The following is a 14359-nucleotide window of genomic DNA, read 5'->3' on the forward strand; positions in this document are numbered from 1 at the left end:
TTTTCCATTGTCAACTCACTCACAATAGAATGGTAATTGGGGTTTTGGATTATTTTTTCTTGTGGACATTACAGAGACAACTCAACCTTCCCCTAGGTGCTATCAGACCTTTTTTTCGAGTTATAACTGTGACTTTGGCGTGTTGGGAAAGATAGTCTATGTTCAGCACTGTCGCCAAGTCTCTCAGAATGCCTTTCCTGGAGGTCTGGGAATCCCATGGAGAGCTACATAACAGAAAACTCAGTGGACACCACCACTGTTCCTTATGGTTACAAGTTGGAGCTGCTGGGCCCAGGCTGGATTCTGGCTTCCTGAAAAGTGGAGGGTTTCTCAGGCAACATCTGACAGAGGATGTTCTCAGTGTCTCAGGAAGGAGCACCTGTGGGTGGGGTTCATTGCTTCTGGGCCTAATCACTTCTGCCATGAATTCTGGGATCTCTCCTCTGGCTGGATGTGTCTTTCAGAGACTGATGGATGTTCAAATAGAATATGGTCATGCATCATATGAGTTTTTATTTATGATGTATTTTCTTTTATTTACATTTGTTTTCACTGTTTTTGGTGTTGAGTATCAACACTCTCTCTACCCTGGTTGCATACCTGCTCTAGAAAAACTGTAAACAACATTGTACTTTCCTGTAGAACCCACCTGTCAAAGCTGGTTGTTCTCATCCTGGTAATTAGTTTCTCAGTTTAGACTTGACACAAGTGAGAATGTTACTTTAGCATAATATAATAAATAAAAGACATTAGGTAATTAGTAGTGCTGGTATATTTCTAAAATACTAAACAGACAAACAATAAACTGTGAACTTAATCACATGAGTTCTTATACAGTTTCAAGACAGGAAAATTAGAGCTCTCAGCTACAGTCATTTTAATAATCACATTGGATCTGCATTATTTATTAGTTATTACATGCTCAACTGATTCAAGGTTGTACAATGCCTAAAATCATTTCAAAGCAAGCATACCTTTTGTTTTTTGAATTCTGACTGGATTACATAATGCATATATTGTATTTAGTTAAATTGCTAAGTTTATTTCACACACTCCATGAAAAAGACATCAGCCATTCTTTTGATTTCCAACCAGACTGGTTTTCTTGCTATAACTCTGTAAGGGCATAATTTGTTCTTTCTGATGTAAAAGCTATGCCAGCCTTCAGCTAGATTCTCAATGCTTTTGGTTGTTTAGCAAATCCTTAGTACCCTCCAAATTCTCTTGGAAGACCCAGGAATTCTGGAAAGAGAGTAGCTTGCAGAGGCACAAATGGCAACAAGATCCTCAATTTCTATCAAATTTCAAACTGGGAAAGCGTCTCCTTTTTCCTGTCTGGTTACTCACCTTTCACTTTCAGATATTCTGGACAGTGTGCTTTCCCTTTCCTCCTGTCCCTAGTTTAATTCCTAAATGTTTTCTGGATTTTGTGAAAAGCATGCAGCTTGAGGAATTTGACTGATTTGACTTTAATTCTTTTTTGGGAGGGGGAGGGGGAGGAAGTTTACAGAAATGACTAAAACCAGCTGAGAAGTTTAAAGAATTTACTAAAACCAGCTGAGAACTAAGAAGCCACCTTTTCCTCTCAGGTAGGGAGCTCATCTGTTCAGTCTTGGAGGCTGTGCGACTTTTAGCGCAATCTTCTGTTCTATTGTATGAAGAAAGAAATTCTTAAATATCACAGTTTTTCATTTGCGTCAACCAAAGAAATATAGAAATAGAGGCTGGTTACTTAAATTTGCTGCTAAAATGAAAAGTAGGTTTGGCTTTATTCACTGTAAAAACTAAATTATAAAGTATTCACACCAAGCGTGAATTTTTTTTTTTTTGCCAGCAAAAGTTAAAACATTAAAGAAAGCTCTTTCAAATACTAACAAATTTACTTACAAACACCTATATTTATTATTTCATAAATAGGCGCAACAGTTTCCATAAAAAAAGATTAAATACAGACACAGTATGAAGAAACAATAATACAGAGCCCTATGTAAAGGTTATAATTTAGCTGTTTTCAATCTCTTTCTGCATCTAATAAAATACCAGGTAAGCATTTGGCGGTTTTATACATAAAAGGGCTTAAATGACATTTACTAACCATTACACAAAAAGTGATACAAAAAAGCAATTTTTCTGCAGTACAAAATAAACGGTGTTTGCGCTTCCCCTCACACTAGTTTCTTTTTGTCTGATCAATGAGACAAAGCCAATTTGTTTTTAAATTAAAATCATTTGGGAGTATATTTTTTCAAATATTTTGAAAATATAGAACTATTAGTCAGTTGTTTTAAAAATGAAGTAAAAATATGAATGTTTGCCAATTTAACCCCTATTGTGAAATCAATAAACTGGAATGAGCCAGTTTCAAATCACAATTTAGCTACAAAAACATTCACATTTTATACTCTAGGAGAGTGTGACATAGATGCTATTTACAAACTTGCTATGACTGCTACATCAAGCCATTTAAAAAGTCTTTAGTAGTTTCATATAAACACCCATTATGAAAACCAATGGAAAATCCAGGACTTTTATCCAAGACATCTATAGTTGCTAAGGCAGTTACTATAGCGCAGCACTTCACAGCAAAAAACCAACATAAAATCTGAATGGTCCAAAGTTCCTTCAGGGAAGAAGAAAAACAATGTCCATAAAGGATTAAAAAAATAATAAAGATAAAGAAGCATGACTATTTCTTCCAGAGTGGGTGACCCACAAGCTCAAATGGTCCTAAGTGCTTAGCAACTTGTATTTTTTCTAATAAAATGGAGAACTGCCTTGACTGTACAAAGCAATCCATGGTGAAAAGACTTCCCTGAATGCCTCAGTGGAAAGAAGAGGTGTCTGGAGTTTCAGGTAAGGTACAGTGCTTTGTCCCTCTGCATGCCCCTGTGTGGAGAGAAAATAGACAAGCAACTGGTGTTAACAGGACAGTCTTGCTATGGGTGACCAAGGGGGATGTGTCTGTATGCTCTAGCTTGAGGGATGGGGTTGGGCATGGGGAAAGTGCATAGTGAAAGCCAACAGGATTTAAAGGCATTTACTTTTGGAATGCTTAAAATTTTCTGGTTTTGTGAACATGGAACCTTTCCAGATTATCTTTTGGAAAGCTGGAAGAAATATAGGATCTTTCCACGACATGACTGTTATGAGAGCTGTCTGCCACCAGGTGGCGATGGCCGGCCGCTTACCCACTACTGCAGTAGTCGTTATTCCAGTCCAAGGGCTGGGTGGGAGGATTTCTGCACCCGGAGCGCACATACTCCATGGCCTGGGTGACCACTTGTGCAGCTGTAGATGTAGGATTGATTATGGTCTGATACTCGGGTTGAAGATTAAATCCCTGAAAAGCAAAGCAAGTCCACAAATAAGGATCAAAGTGCCTTGTTAAGAAAAGCACCTAAATATTTAGTCACTGTTTGCAAACACTACTTACCTTCTTGCTTGTGCCCCTGCAAGGGCAAGCTAATCCCAAGAACCATGAAAACTCAAAACAAAGATGGAAAAGAAGTGCCCACACTCCATCTTTCTTACCTTTCCTTCCTTTAGCCATGTGTTACTTGACTTGTACTCTTGAGCAGATACGTTGAATTGAGAAATAATGTAAAATTTAGAAAAGCCAACTCAACCAAAACAAAGAGAAAAGGCCCTAAACCCCTCAAAGTTTATGTTTTCTGTCTAACCCAAGGATACATTAATAGTTAATCCCCAGAATATGCAACAGAATCTTTTCTGAAGGATTCAGGCAGCAGGTGGCTGAGTGTTTTATTAGACTACACCTATTCACATATTGTTCTCAAAACCCTTTTTCTTCATTCAGTCACAAAGGGACCATCTGCTTCTTCTTTTATTTGTACTTCTTTCTCAGCTAAAAATTTCAACCAAAGCTTTTAAACAGTTGTTGGACTAATATAGGGAAGGAGATTCAAAACAACTTGCCACTGGAAAACACAGAGGAGGAAAAGTATAAGACAGAGGAAATATTTTTAAATTGAAAAGTCTATTAACTGGCAAATAATAATCAGACTCCAGGAAGGTTCTTTTAACACATTGATGTGGTGAAGTGTTGACTTTTAATCCTTACAGAGCTATTAAAAATTCAAGGACAGAATCTCTGAAGTAGATAGCTATATCTGGTAAACAAAAAGCATTATACACTAAGACTTATTTTTAGCTTATCTGGTGAATTCAAGAGCTGCATAAGCAAGCTTTGCTGGAAATGACCAAAAAAGCAACTTAATTAATCTCATGGTTGTCTCTTTTTGCAGTAGATTTCATACATGGTTTTTACCCACTGAAAAACTAAGAGATTTAAAAACAAATCATTTTCTATTTACTTGCAGGGAGCTTCTTTTGAAGGAATAATATTGTTGAGATTTTATCTTTTAAAAAAATTCAGCAGAATGATCAGAGAGTTGATTTTGAACTCAGGCTATTTCCTTAGACTTTTATTCATTTGCAGGTACCCTGGGTAAAGACTCAAAGACATCTATTATCAAATGTCCTCAATTCTCAATATTGGCTTTAAGGTATTAAATTATTTTCCATTCAAGGGATAAAGACTTCAAACCAATGTCCAGGCAAACTCCCAACAAAGCTGCTCATGAAAGACAGAGCATTGAATGACTGGAAACAAATCACTGAAAAGTGGAGTATTCAGTCAGCTTGGTTATTTGACCTCACACAGCTAGAAAGAGTAGTGTTTCCTAAACTAACAACTGGTTTGTGAGAGGGAAGTTTGTTTATGTAGATACCACCTGCAGCTCCAGCCACAAACATTTTCCAAAGCAGGGGGGCGTGAGAAGTGAGAGGAATGTAACTGGATGTTTGGTACTCTATCCTTTTCCAGGCTGGCAACCACTCTTTCTCCAGACCATCCTGTATCTCTGTCATGCATGGAGTTTCAGGACAGTCCTGTAATGTCTTAATGGGGCTTACCGTCCAGTTTTCTGGACCTCCTTCCCGAATGTCTTGTGTAATGCTAGGCAGACAAGCAGGAAAAAGCCCCTAGGGAGAGGCATCTCAGGCTGATTTTTATTTCAGCCCCCTCATCAGGGCTGCCCAGTGACCAGAGAGTGTGTTGCTTATTGGATATTCTCAGGGTCAAGCCCATAGTAGTGGCTCAATAAATCATGTTTTCCAATAAATGAATTTTAACAACTATTTGATGCTACTCTTCGAAAGGCCTGGGGAATATAACTGTAAATACCAAGGCTTTCCTATCTTTTTAATGTAAAGTTCTCCACATTGGATTTTTGAACAGTCAACAAAACATAACTTAAAAGTAAATAAGTCTTAAAACTAGAGTAGTTGAAAATATCTCATGTTAGGTGAAGGTATGGTAACATATGAGAAAGCAAAAAATAAATAAAAACAAACCAACCTGCTTCTATCCAACACCACACAATCAAAGAACAGAAATGACCATTGCTTTTTTCTATCCAATGAACATGGCCCCTCGAAGTTGGGAAAAGGAGTATCAGGAGAACATTAATTTTTAAGTGATCAGTTTAAGACTTAAATGGGTAACTTCAGTTTATAAAACCAAAATGATGTGTTATCTACGAAGCTCAAAGATTTAAAATTTAGCTAACTTCAATGCCTAAATTTAAGATCACTAGTATTAAAACAACCATGGACCAAGGAAAAGACAAGCAAAGCCTGAAGAACATAATTTTACTTGCTTTCAATTTAAAAAATGAAACTTTCTTCTGATGACTGTATTAAGAGATGCTGAGGTCAAACTCAGAAATAATAGTATTTTTATTATTGTTTTAAGTATGAAACAACAATGATGATAGAAAGTTTTGAAAAATGTTTGCTTAGTGATCTAATTAAACAAGACTGAATATTTTGCATTTTAATGCTCAAGAGAAAAATCACCAACTGTTTTGTAGCATGCCTGGAATTTTAAATTTCATTTTCTGGTGCCAGATTGAAATAAAAATAGGAAACATGATAAAGATTAATTTGATGTCAGAAGGGACATTTGCTCTTTAATTAGATTTCTGTAGCCCTAGCAGTTTTGTTGTGCCACCATATCAAGTCCTAAAAGAGCCTGCAGCAATACCAAACCGTGATCCTCGTATCCACACTTTACTGGGAACTAATTTCATTTCCTGCCTGTCTGGAGAGGTCTTTTCAACAGGCATCAATGTTTTTGTCTTCACAACTGATTTATTCATCAATCTCAATGTGATTTTTTTAAACCTTTAAATTACACCCAAATCCTAAAGCAGCTGTTTATTACACAAGGAAATTGAAAATCTGTCTGTGTGATATCATACAAAGATTTTTTTTCTTAAGGTTATAAAGGAAGTTGACAGATATTAATGATTTTTTTCTCTTGACCTCATTCAAAAATATAGTGAACAGAAAAAGAAGGAAGAAAACTGGACTAAAAAATAAACCCCAGGTCTATGGGTTTAGTGTATAAAATATTATTCTAGAAAAAAAAAAACTATTACTCCTAGTGGATGATACGATCATTTTTAGGATACATTCATTTTCAAAAGGATAATAAAATAGCTAAAGTAATGCTTATATATGAAACATTACTGTAAAAATACAGTAGCCATGAATTTTCTTGCTCTTTCTCTTTTTCTTTTTTTGGTGTGTGAAAACGCGAACATGGCCAGAAAGCAAACACCTTCTCTATAAAGATGATGAATCCAACAGGTCTAATTCCAGCCATAAGCTTTCTACAACCCACTCTGATGACATGAACATTGGCCCCACAGACCACTGTGATTGTAATAAACGAGTGACATGGAGGTGTGACGGACACTCTGGATCTGATTTTAGGATTATCAATTCGTTGAGACTTCCAGTCCTCTTAACCTGCAGGATTCTCTCCAGTGATCTACCCTGACTCTGACCTCACTGCCCATCACTCTCTGCTCCTCACCATGCTCCCCCGACTGGCCTCCTTTCCATGTCCTGGATAAGCCATGTTCCTCCCAGTTGGCCCTCCAGGCCAGAGGAGTCCCTTCTCCTTGCTATGCTCCCTGCTAGTATCCACCCCACTCCCTTCCCACCCTCTGATTCCTAGAGGCTGCTTCCTCTTCTCTGCCTGCTCTTGAGAGATGCCTTCTTTATCCGTCCCAGGCAAAGACCTGCTATTCCTCCACACCTCCTGCAGTTTGTCCCCATGTTTAATTTTTCCCATGGGATCCTAATAACTGACCTGTTTATCTTATCCCCACTGCTCCCCTTCTCCATTCCACCCCCAACTCTGATGTGAGCTCCATGGGGGCAGAAGTTGCTCAATTTCAGCCAGAGCCTAGCATGTGTTAAGGGGTTCAATGAATCTTTTTTGAATAAATGAAAAAAATTTAAAACTTTTAAGGATTTGAGATTCTACAAACTAGCTTGTAATTTCTTCTAATATTTAAGCTTCTGCAACTTTTTTTTATTCCTTCATTTGTTAACTTGTATCTTCAGTAGTCATTTTATTGACTACCTACAATGATCAAGGCATCATAGTGATTTTAGTTACCATGGTTTCTGCAGCTGCACTGACTCTCTATTTTGGGTTCATGCCATTTTGTCTTCTATTATTAATGTAAGTTAAAATCAAGTCCTACCATCTCAATAAGAAAACTTTCTGAGATACATTAATAGAACTCACTTAAATATTGATGAGTAACTTGTCCAATGTAATCTGCCCTATTTATTCCTATTAAGATTCTATATGGAAAGACATATCTCCTGAGTTTCCAAATGTGGCCTTATGTAATTCAGAAATGTTTGAAAACTATTCAGGGTCACAGCTCATCTAAGGTATAGAGTGTAAATAGATAATGAACTGTCTCTGAGTGGATAAATTAATAAAAAGTGTTCTCTCTGCACCGAGCTCTGGCCCCCAACCTGGGGAGCGGACCACATCCTCTATTTTTTTCTCTGGGAACAAACACCCCTCACTACAGCACTGAGAGCAAAACATGGGCCCTCAACTGGATAGTACCCTTAGGCAGAAGTCAACCCACCCGACCGAAGGTCTCTCAGCTCTTCACTCAAACACTATTGGTTCATTAAAATGCAAGGAACGCACGAATGTCCTTTGTATCAAGAGTAATGTCTGATGGAAAAGAAGGACAATGGGACCTTATTAATGTCACTCACTGGTCACAAACCTGCTGTAAACAAGGAGGTTGGTCTTTCCCAGTGAGTTTACAGCTTGTCTGTTGAACAGGTAAGTCAGTCATCTGAGCTTTATCAATATCCTTGGCTTGGGAACCAAAGAAGACTTCGGTAGACAGATGAGTCCTTTGCTCTCCATGATCATTTAATCTTAGAACTAACTAGGATCTACAGCGCCTCCCAAGTCTTAGGAGAAACTGTTACGAATTGACAAGAATGATTAAGAGTGAGAAGCAGCAGGCCTAGCATTTAAGAATCAAGGGGGGGATATATGTATACCTATGGCTGAATCATGTTGAGGTTTGACAGAAAATAACAAAATTCTGTAAAGCAATTATCCTTCAATTAAAAAAAAAAAAAAAGGATCCAGGATCTGACCACTGAACAGAGCTAGGTTTGAATTCTAGCTTTGATCTATGGGCAAGTTAGTCAACTCTGCTGAACTCTGTCTCCTCACCTGTGAGACGAAGGCAAGGTCAGGGCCTGCCTGCACTGTGAATTTTCTGAAATTACAGAGGAGGTAAGGTAATGTATCAAGGTTTATAATTGTCACCTCTTGGAAATCCTGTCTATAATAACAAGAATAAAAATGGATTTGGGACTATGTATATCTGATTCCTATTTCTGCCTCCCCTCCACCCCACTGTGGCCAACTATAGACTATATCAGAGGGCTCCTATATTGCTTTTATAGGAAGACTCTGCATATTTAATTATAGACCTGGGAACAACAGTCATTGGATTATGAAAGTGATAGGTTAATTTAGTATGCTTTATAGTTTCTACCTTGACCTGTTTTTTTAAAACACATTTTTAGGATTTTTAAATGCTTTATATTCAGTTTACTTTACATCGTTTGCTCTTAATTCTCAAATTTTAAAATAACACTAAAATCCAGAAGGAAAATGATTTCAAAGACAAGTTAAGCTAAGACTGCACACAAATGGTTTCCATAATTGTGGGGTAGACATGGAGACTTTTAAACCTCCTGTGTTTTCTAATGTAGAAGCCAGATATCCATTTTAAAATAAAACTCTGGTTAGGTTAACATTTTCATTTCTTAGGACTCTTAAGGTTGTACCAAATTTGATACTTCTGACCAGAAATAGTGGGCCTGATTTCATCTTGCAGGATTTGTTGGATTCAACAGGCATATCATCAAGAATTTCTCATTTCTGAATAATATACTGATTATATATGTATATGTGTATATATATGTGTGTGTGTGTATGTATGTACATATGGCAGACTTCTCAACCCCAAAGAGATCTTTAGCAGTAGTGGCATCTGAAAACAACAAATGTGCCTCACTCAAAGGCAGAAAACAGGGAGAGTGACGAGAAAGATGGGTATCATGGGAAAGAAGAAAGGGATTATGAAAGGCAGAAGCTGTTGTGATCCTTTGAGGCTGCCTGACTCACCCCTGCAAGTTAATTTTCAGGAAGCAGGTATTTGCTGAAGATCTCCCATTCTCTTTCCACTTACAGAGAAGAATGGAACCCCCACCCAATCCACTGGAGGAACAGACCCCTCCAGCACCTCTGAATGGGAGCCCAGGGCCCGGCCTGCACATACCTGCTGCATGGTGGGGGAGTGTAAGGCGGGCTGGACCTGCATGGAGAGCTGGGTCCCGAGGGGCTGCTGCATGGAGAGCGGCTGGTGCTGCTGCAGGTTGAGATGCTGGTGAAGAGGGGGGCTGATCTGGAGGGGAGGAGGGGGGGACACAGCCATGTTGGCTATAGAGACAGTCACTGGCATTTGGTTGTTGGCCTTGGGTGCTATGCTCCTGGGGAGACTGGGATGCATGGCGGTTAGGTGAGGGTTCATTCCTGGTTGTTGGTGGTAGTGGGAACTTAGGTACAGAGCTGAGTGGGCCTGGCTGGGCCCAGGGAACACTGATGGCGGCTTGGCATTGATCAGCTGCGGAGGCTGAGCCGTCTTCACGTCAACAGGCTCACTGTAGCTCTGTGGAGAAACAAACAGGAACCGAGTTAAGAGGTGGACACCCAGGCGCTGCTTTTTCTTAGCAAGATGCTCTATGAGTTCACTTGGGAACGGTCACGTGGATCAATACCTGTTCCTACTCTTGACTCCAAGAACTCCTCCATCGTCACTTGCCACATGACCTTATGCAAGCCTGAGCTCATTCCACCTCTTTTATGAAATCTAAAACAATGTATGTTGACATTTTTCTTTGCTTAAATGTTAAGCTCTAATTTGGTGCCTTTTCTCATCATCCAAAGATGAAAAAATGAGGGGTGCGTGCAGTGGATGCAGTCAGTGTCCTATCGGGAACTACCAGTGTGGCTCACTTGCAAGGGAAGTCAGTGAGGGAGCGTTTCTGTTGACTATATGCTTGCTTTTTATTTTTCCTTTTTATATTCTCAAAGAGCCTTGACATTAGATATTGCACAAAGAAAACAATGTTGGTTGATGGAGCTGGATAAGGAAGAAAGAGTTCAAAAATACCTTTCTGAAGTTATATAAAACCACATTAATATATTTTTAAAGTAACCATAGAACTCATCTTGATTTTTAAAAAGAGTTGGTGATGAATTGTCCTCAATAATGAACTGGATAAAAATAATCTCTCTTGGAAATTTTAGACTCCATCATAAATTAATACAATTTTTCCTGAATTTTTTTACACACCTTCAAATGGTCATTTCCTAATACCTTTTAAATTGACTTAAAAACTAGACATTTCAGTGGAAGTTGAAAAGTATCAAGAGTGAACCCCAAGGTGTTTCTTCTTGGGCATGAATCTGCCTCCTACTTTTGCTGAGAGGAAGAGACTGCAAAACAAATGGTAAAGAGTGAAACCAGGTGGAGAAAGAAGATGCCCAAATTTCCTTCCGGAGAAAAAAGTCACTTGGTCAAAATAAGGTCTTGAAGATGCATCTGTGCCTTTATTCAGTGCCTCTGATGTCATGCTTCTTCCATCAATAAGTCAACGCGAGCCTCTTGTTACCCAGAATAGCAGGGCCTTCCTGGGCGCCCAATGCTCAGTCTCTGGGCAGCTCAGGCACTTTCAGGAGCCTGGTTCACCACACACGGTGACAGGAAACCCCATGCAGGGACTTCACTGCACAAGTCAGCCAGCAACACAACTCGTTTCCTCCCCACAGTGGAGGGGATTGAGTGAGAGCCACAGGAAGAACGGTTATGTATTATGTGTGCTGACTGCAGGAGGCCAGGCTGGGGTGCTGGACTGGTGGCCTCACATACTCTCTGCATAGGAAAGACATGAATGACATCTCTAAAAATACATCAACCATGGAGCTGTGGGGTCCTGCGAGACCCTGATTACTCCATGCAGAGTAGATAGTAAGGTGAGCCCTAAAGAATTCAAGCTCCTCCAAAGAACCTTCTCATTATATTCTTCTGTGTTAGTAGTGATAGAGTTTTCTAGTAGACATTGACTCTTCTGCATTAACATGAAACAAAAATTGTTCACAAAAATTTTCAAGGGAAGGCTTTGGATCAAAAGAGTTTTACTAAATGTAGTACCTAAAAGGAACTTTCAAATGATTTAAAAAAAAAAAAAACTTCTGTCATTTTCTTTCTTTTTTTTTGCCTCCATTTAAAAATTCTTATTGCTGGTATGCAGAGCAGTGAACAATTAAAGGAAAAGGTCAAATGGGTTAACTCAGGCTGTGTAAACAGTGACTTGTTTTACATCAGAATAACATAGACTGCAGTGATACGCCTCAAAAATCATCCCATATATGCCAAGAAGATTATGTACTTGTTGTCTGTGTGTTTAAGTCATGTGGGTAAGTGTTTTCATTGTCTTGCATTCTCACTTCTTTTCCCAGTTGTGGAAGGGCTAATTTCATATTTAGTCACACACTGTGCCAGCTTCATACAGGAAGGGAACAATCACACAACAACCAAGAGAGCTACAAAAATCAATATATGTTAGTGCATCTTCCTTTTTGTTTTATAGTTGCTTTAATTTTTTAAACAGAAGAAAAATCACTCACAATTCCTATACTATCAAAATTATAAAATACATGTCATTGTAAAACATTCTCACTTTTTATTTCTGGAGCCAATAATCACATCATTATCTAGTGACACGATGTGCACAGAGCAGTAGATAGGTATCCTGAGCATGTGCGTGCACATGTGTGTGTATGTGAAGACAAAAAGACATGTTCAGATACGTTCATACATTCATCTTAGGCATTCCAACAATATTTAAACAAGCCTAAAGGTGCTATTTTGGGTTGGCTGAAAAGTTTGTCCAGGTTTTTAGGTACCATCTTATGGAAAAAAGCCAAATGAATTTTTGGCCAGGCCAGTACTTATGTTACATTTAGAAATCACTAACTGTAGTTAGTACAGTTAGTACAGACACTCAGCAAGCAGGTGGGCTGGCTTCATGGACCAGAAGTCAGTCCTGGTGAGCAGTTTTGGCGTCAGTCCTGGTGAGCAGTTTTAGGGACAAAAAAAGTTTTAGGGACTTTGCCCCCGACACAGTTTCCAAACTGTATTAGAGGGGTCTGTGGAAAAATAAATGTCCTTCAAAAACAAGTTTCCATGACAAAATATGTGTGGGAAGAGCACTGGGTCAAGGGAGGCTAGGAGGCTCCTCTCCTGCGGGACTTGTCAGAGCCTTCAGTGTATAATGCACACTGCGAATTTCCGAGGGACTACGAGAGAAGTCTTTACTCAGTGGGTAATTTCACTGAAATAGTGTTCAATTGGAAACTAATTCAGAAGATGAATTAATAAATTACACAAACATATCTAAAATGACAAATAGAACATACATTTAGATTTGAATAGTCATATCTCTTGCCTCAAATAAACTAATTTGTATTGCCCCCAAATACATACTTAAATTACATCCGTCTAGGTATAATATCAAAATTATCCTTTGTTTCATGTTTACCAGAATACTATCTGTATAGAGAATTTCATATTCTAGGCCAAGAACAGTGACACAATTTCCTGAAGGAATTAGCAAATTGGTAACTTCTCAACTGTAGCCTAGAATTGCTAAGGCATAGGGCTTCCCTGGTGGCTCAGACAGTAAAGAATTTGCCTGCAATCCAGGAGCCCAGGTGTGATCCCTGGGTAGAGAAGATACCCTGGAGAAAGGAATGGCAACCAACTCCAGTATTCTTGCCTAGAGAATTCCATGGACAGAGGAACCTGGTAGGCTACAGTCCATGGAACTGCAAAGAGTCGGACATGACTGAGCGACTAACACTTTCACTTTTCTTTAGACACAGTAAAGCAAAATTCAAAATAAACCACGAATCAAATTCTCCTGAATTTCACTTTCTAAACTGTGTAGAGATAAAGACAGACACACAGACACAGACAGAAACCTACTTGAGACACTTCATTGCCAACTTTGAGAAGATTCTCTTTTCTCATGGTAACTAAACACAAAATCAAGACCCCCGGGAGAAATATCAATAATCTCAGATACGCAGATGACACCACTCTTATGGCAGAAAGCAAAGAAGAACTAAAGAGCATCTTGATGAAAGTGAGAGGAGAGTGAAAAAGTTGGCTTAAAGCTCAACATTCAGAAAACGAAGATCATGGCATCTGGTCCCATCACTTCATGGCAAATAGATGGGGAAACAGTGTTTATGTCTTTGGGTTCCAAGATCACTGCAGATGGTGATTGCAGCCATGAAATTAAAAGATGCTTGCTCCTTGGAAGGAAAGTTATGACCAACCTAGACAGCATATTAAAAAGCAGAGACATTACTTTGCCGACAAAGGTCTGTCTAGTCAAAGTTATGGTTTTTCCATGTAGTCATGTATGGATGTGACAGTTGGATCATAAAGAAAGCTGAGCACCCAAGAGTTGATGCTTTCAAACTGTACTGTTGGAGAAGACTCTTGAAAGTCTCTTGGACTGCAAGGAGATCCAACCAGTCCATCCTAAAGAAGATCAGTCCTGAATATTCACTGGAAGGACTGATGCTGAAGCTGAAACTCTAATCCTTTGATCATCTGATGTGAAGAAGTGACTCATTGGAAAAGACCCTGATGCTGGGAAAGATTGAGGGCAGGAGGAGAAGGGGACGACAGAGGATGAGATGGTTGGATGGCATCACTGACTTGATGGACATGAGTTTGAATAAGCTCCGGGAGTTGGTGATAGACAGGGAAGCCTGGTGTGCTGCAGTCCATGGGGTTGGAAAGAGTCGGATGTGACTGAGCTACTGAACTGAACTGAAACACAAAACATT

The 14359-nt window shown here is 39.0% G+C and overlaps 1 protein-coding gene across 2 annotated transcripts in view; it reads right to left on the minus strand.

Annotated features, from left to right (window-relative positions):
- Nucleotides 1-867: 867 nt before the first annotated feature.
- Nucleotides 868-14359, minus strand: part of TOX (thymocyte selection associated high mobility group box) — a 305616-nt gene continuing 292124 nt past the window's right edge. Inside the window, exons 6-8 of one of the 2 annotated variants that reach the window (XM_040261269.1) lie at nucleotides 9714-10103; nucleotides 3189-3340; nucleotides 868-2886 (exon numbers count right to left, since the gene is read on the minus strand). In XM_040261269.1, the coding sequence (XP_040117203.1) occupies nucleotides 2850-2886; nucleotides 3189-3340; nucleotides 9714-10103 (579 nt within the window). In that variant the 3' untranslated portion in view covers nucleotides 868-2849. The remainder of the gene's footprint in view (nucleotides 2887-3188; nucleotides 3341-9713; nucleotides 10104-14359) is intronic. The other variant, XM_040261270.1, reaches the window with a different exon arrangement.

This window comes from Oryx dammah, unplaced genomic scaffold, assembly GCF_014754425.2.
Source record: "Oryx dammah isolate SB20612 unplaced genomic scaffold, SCBI_Odam_1.1 HiC_scaffold_19, whole genome shotgun sequence".
NCBI lineage: Eukaryota > Metazoa > Chordata > Mammalia > Artiodactyla > Bovidae > Oryx > Oryx dammah.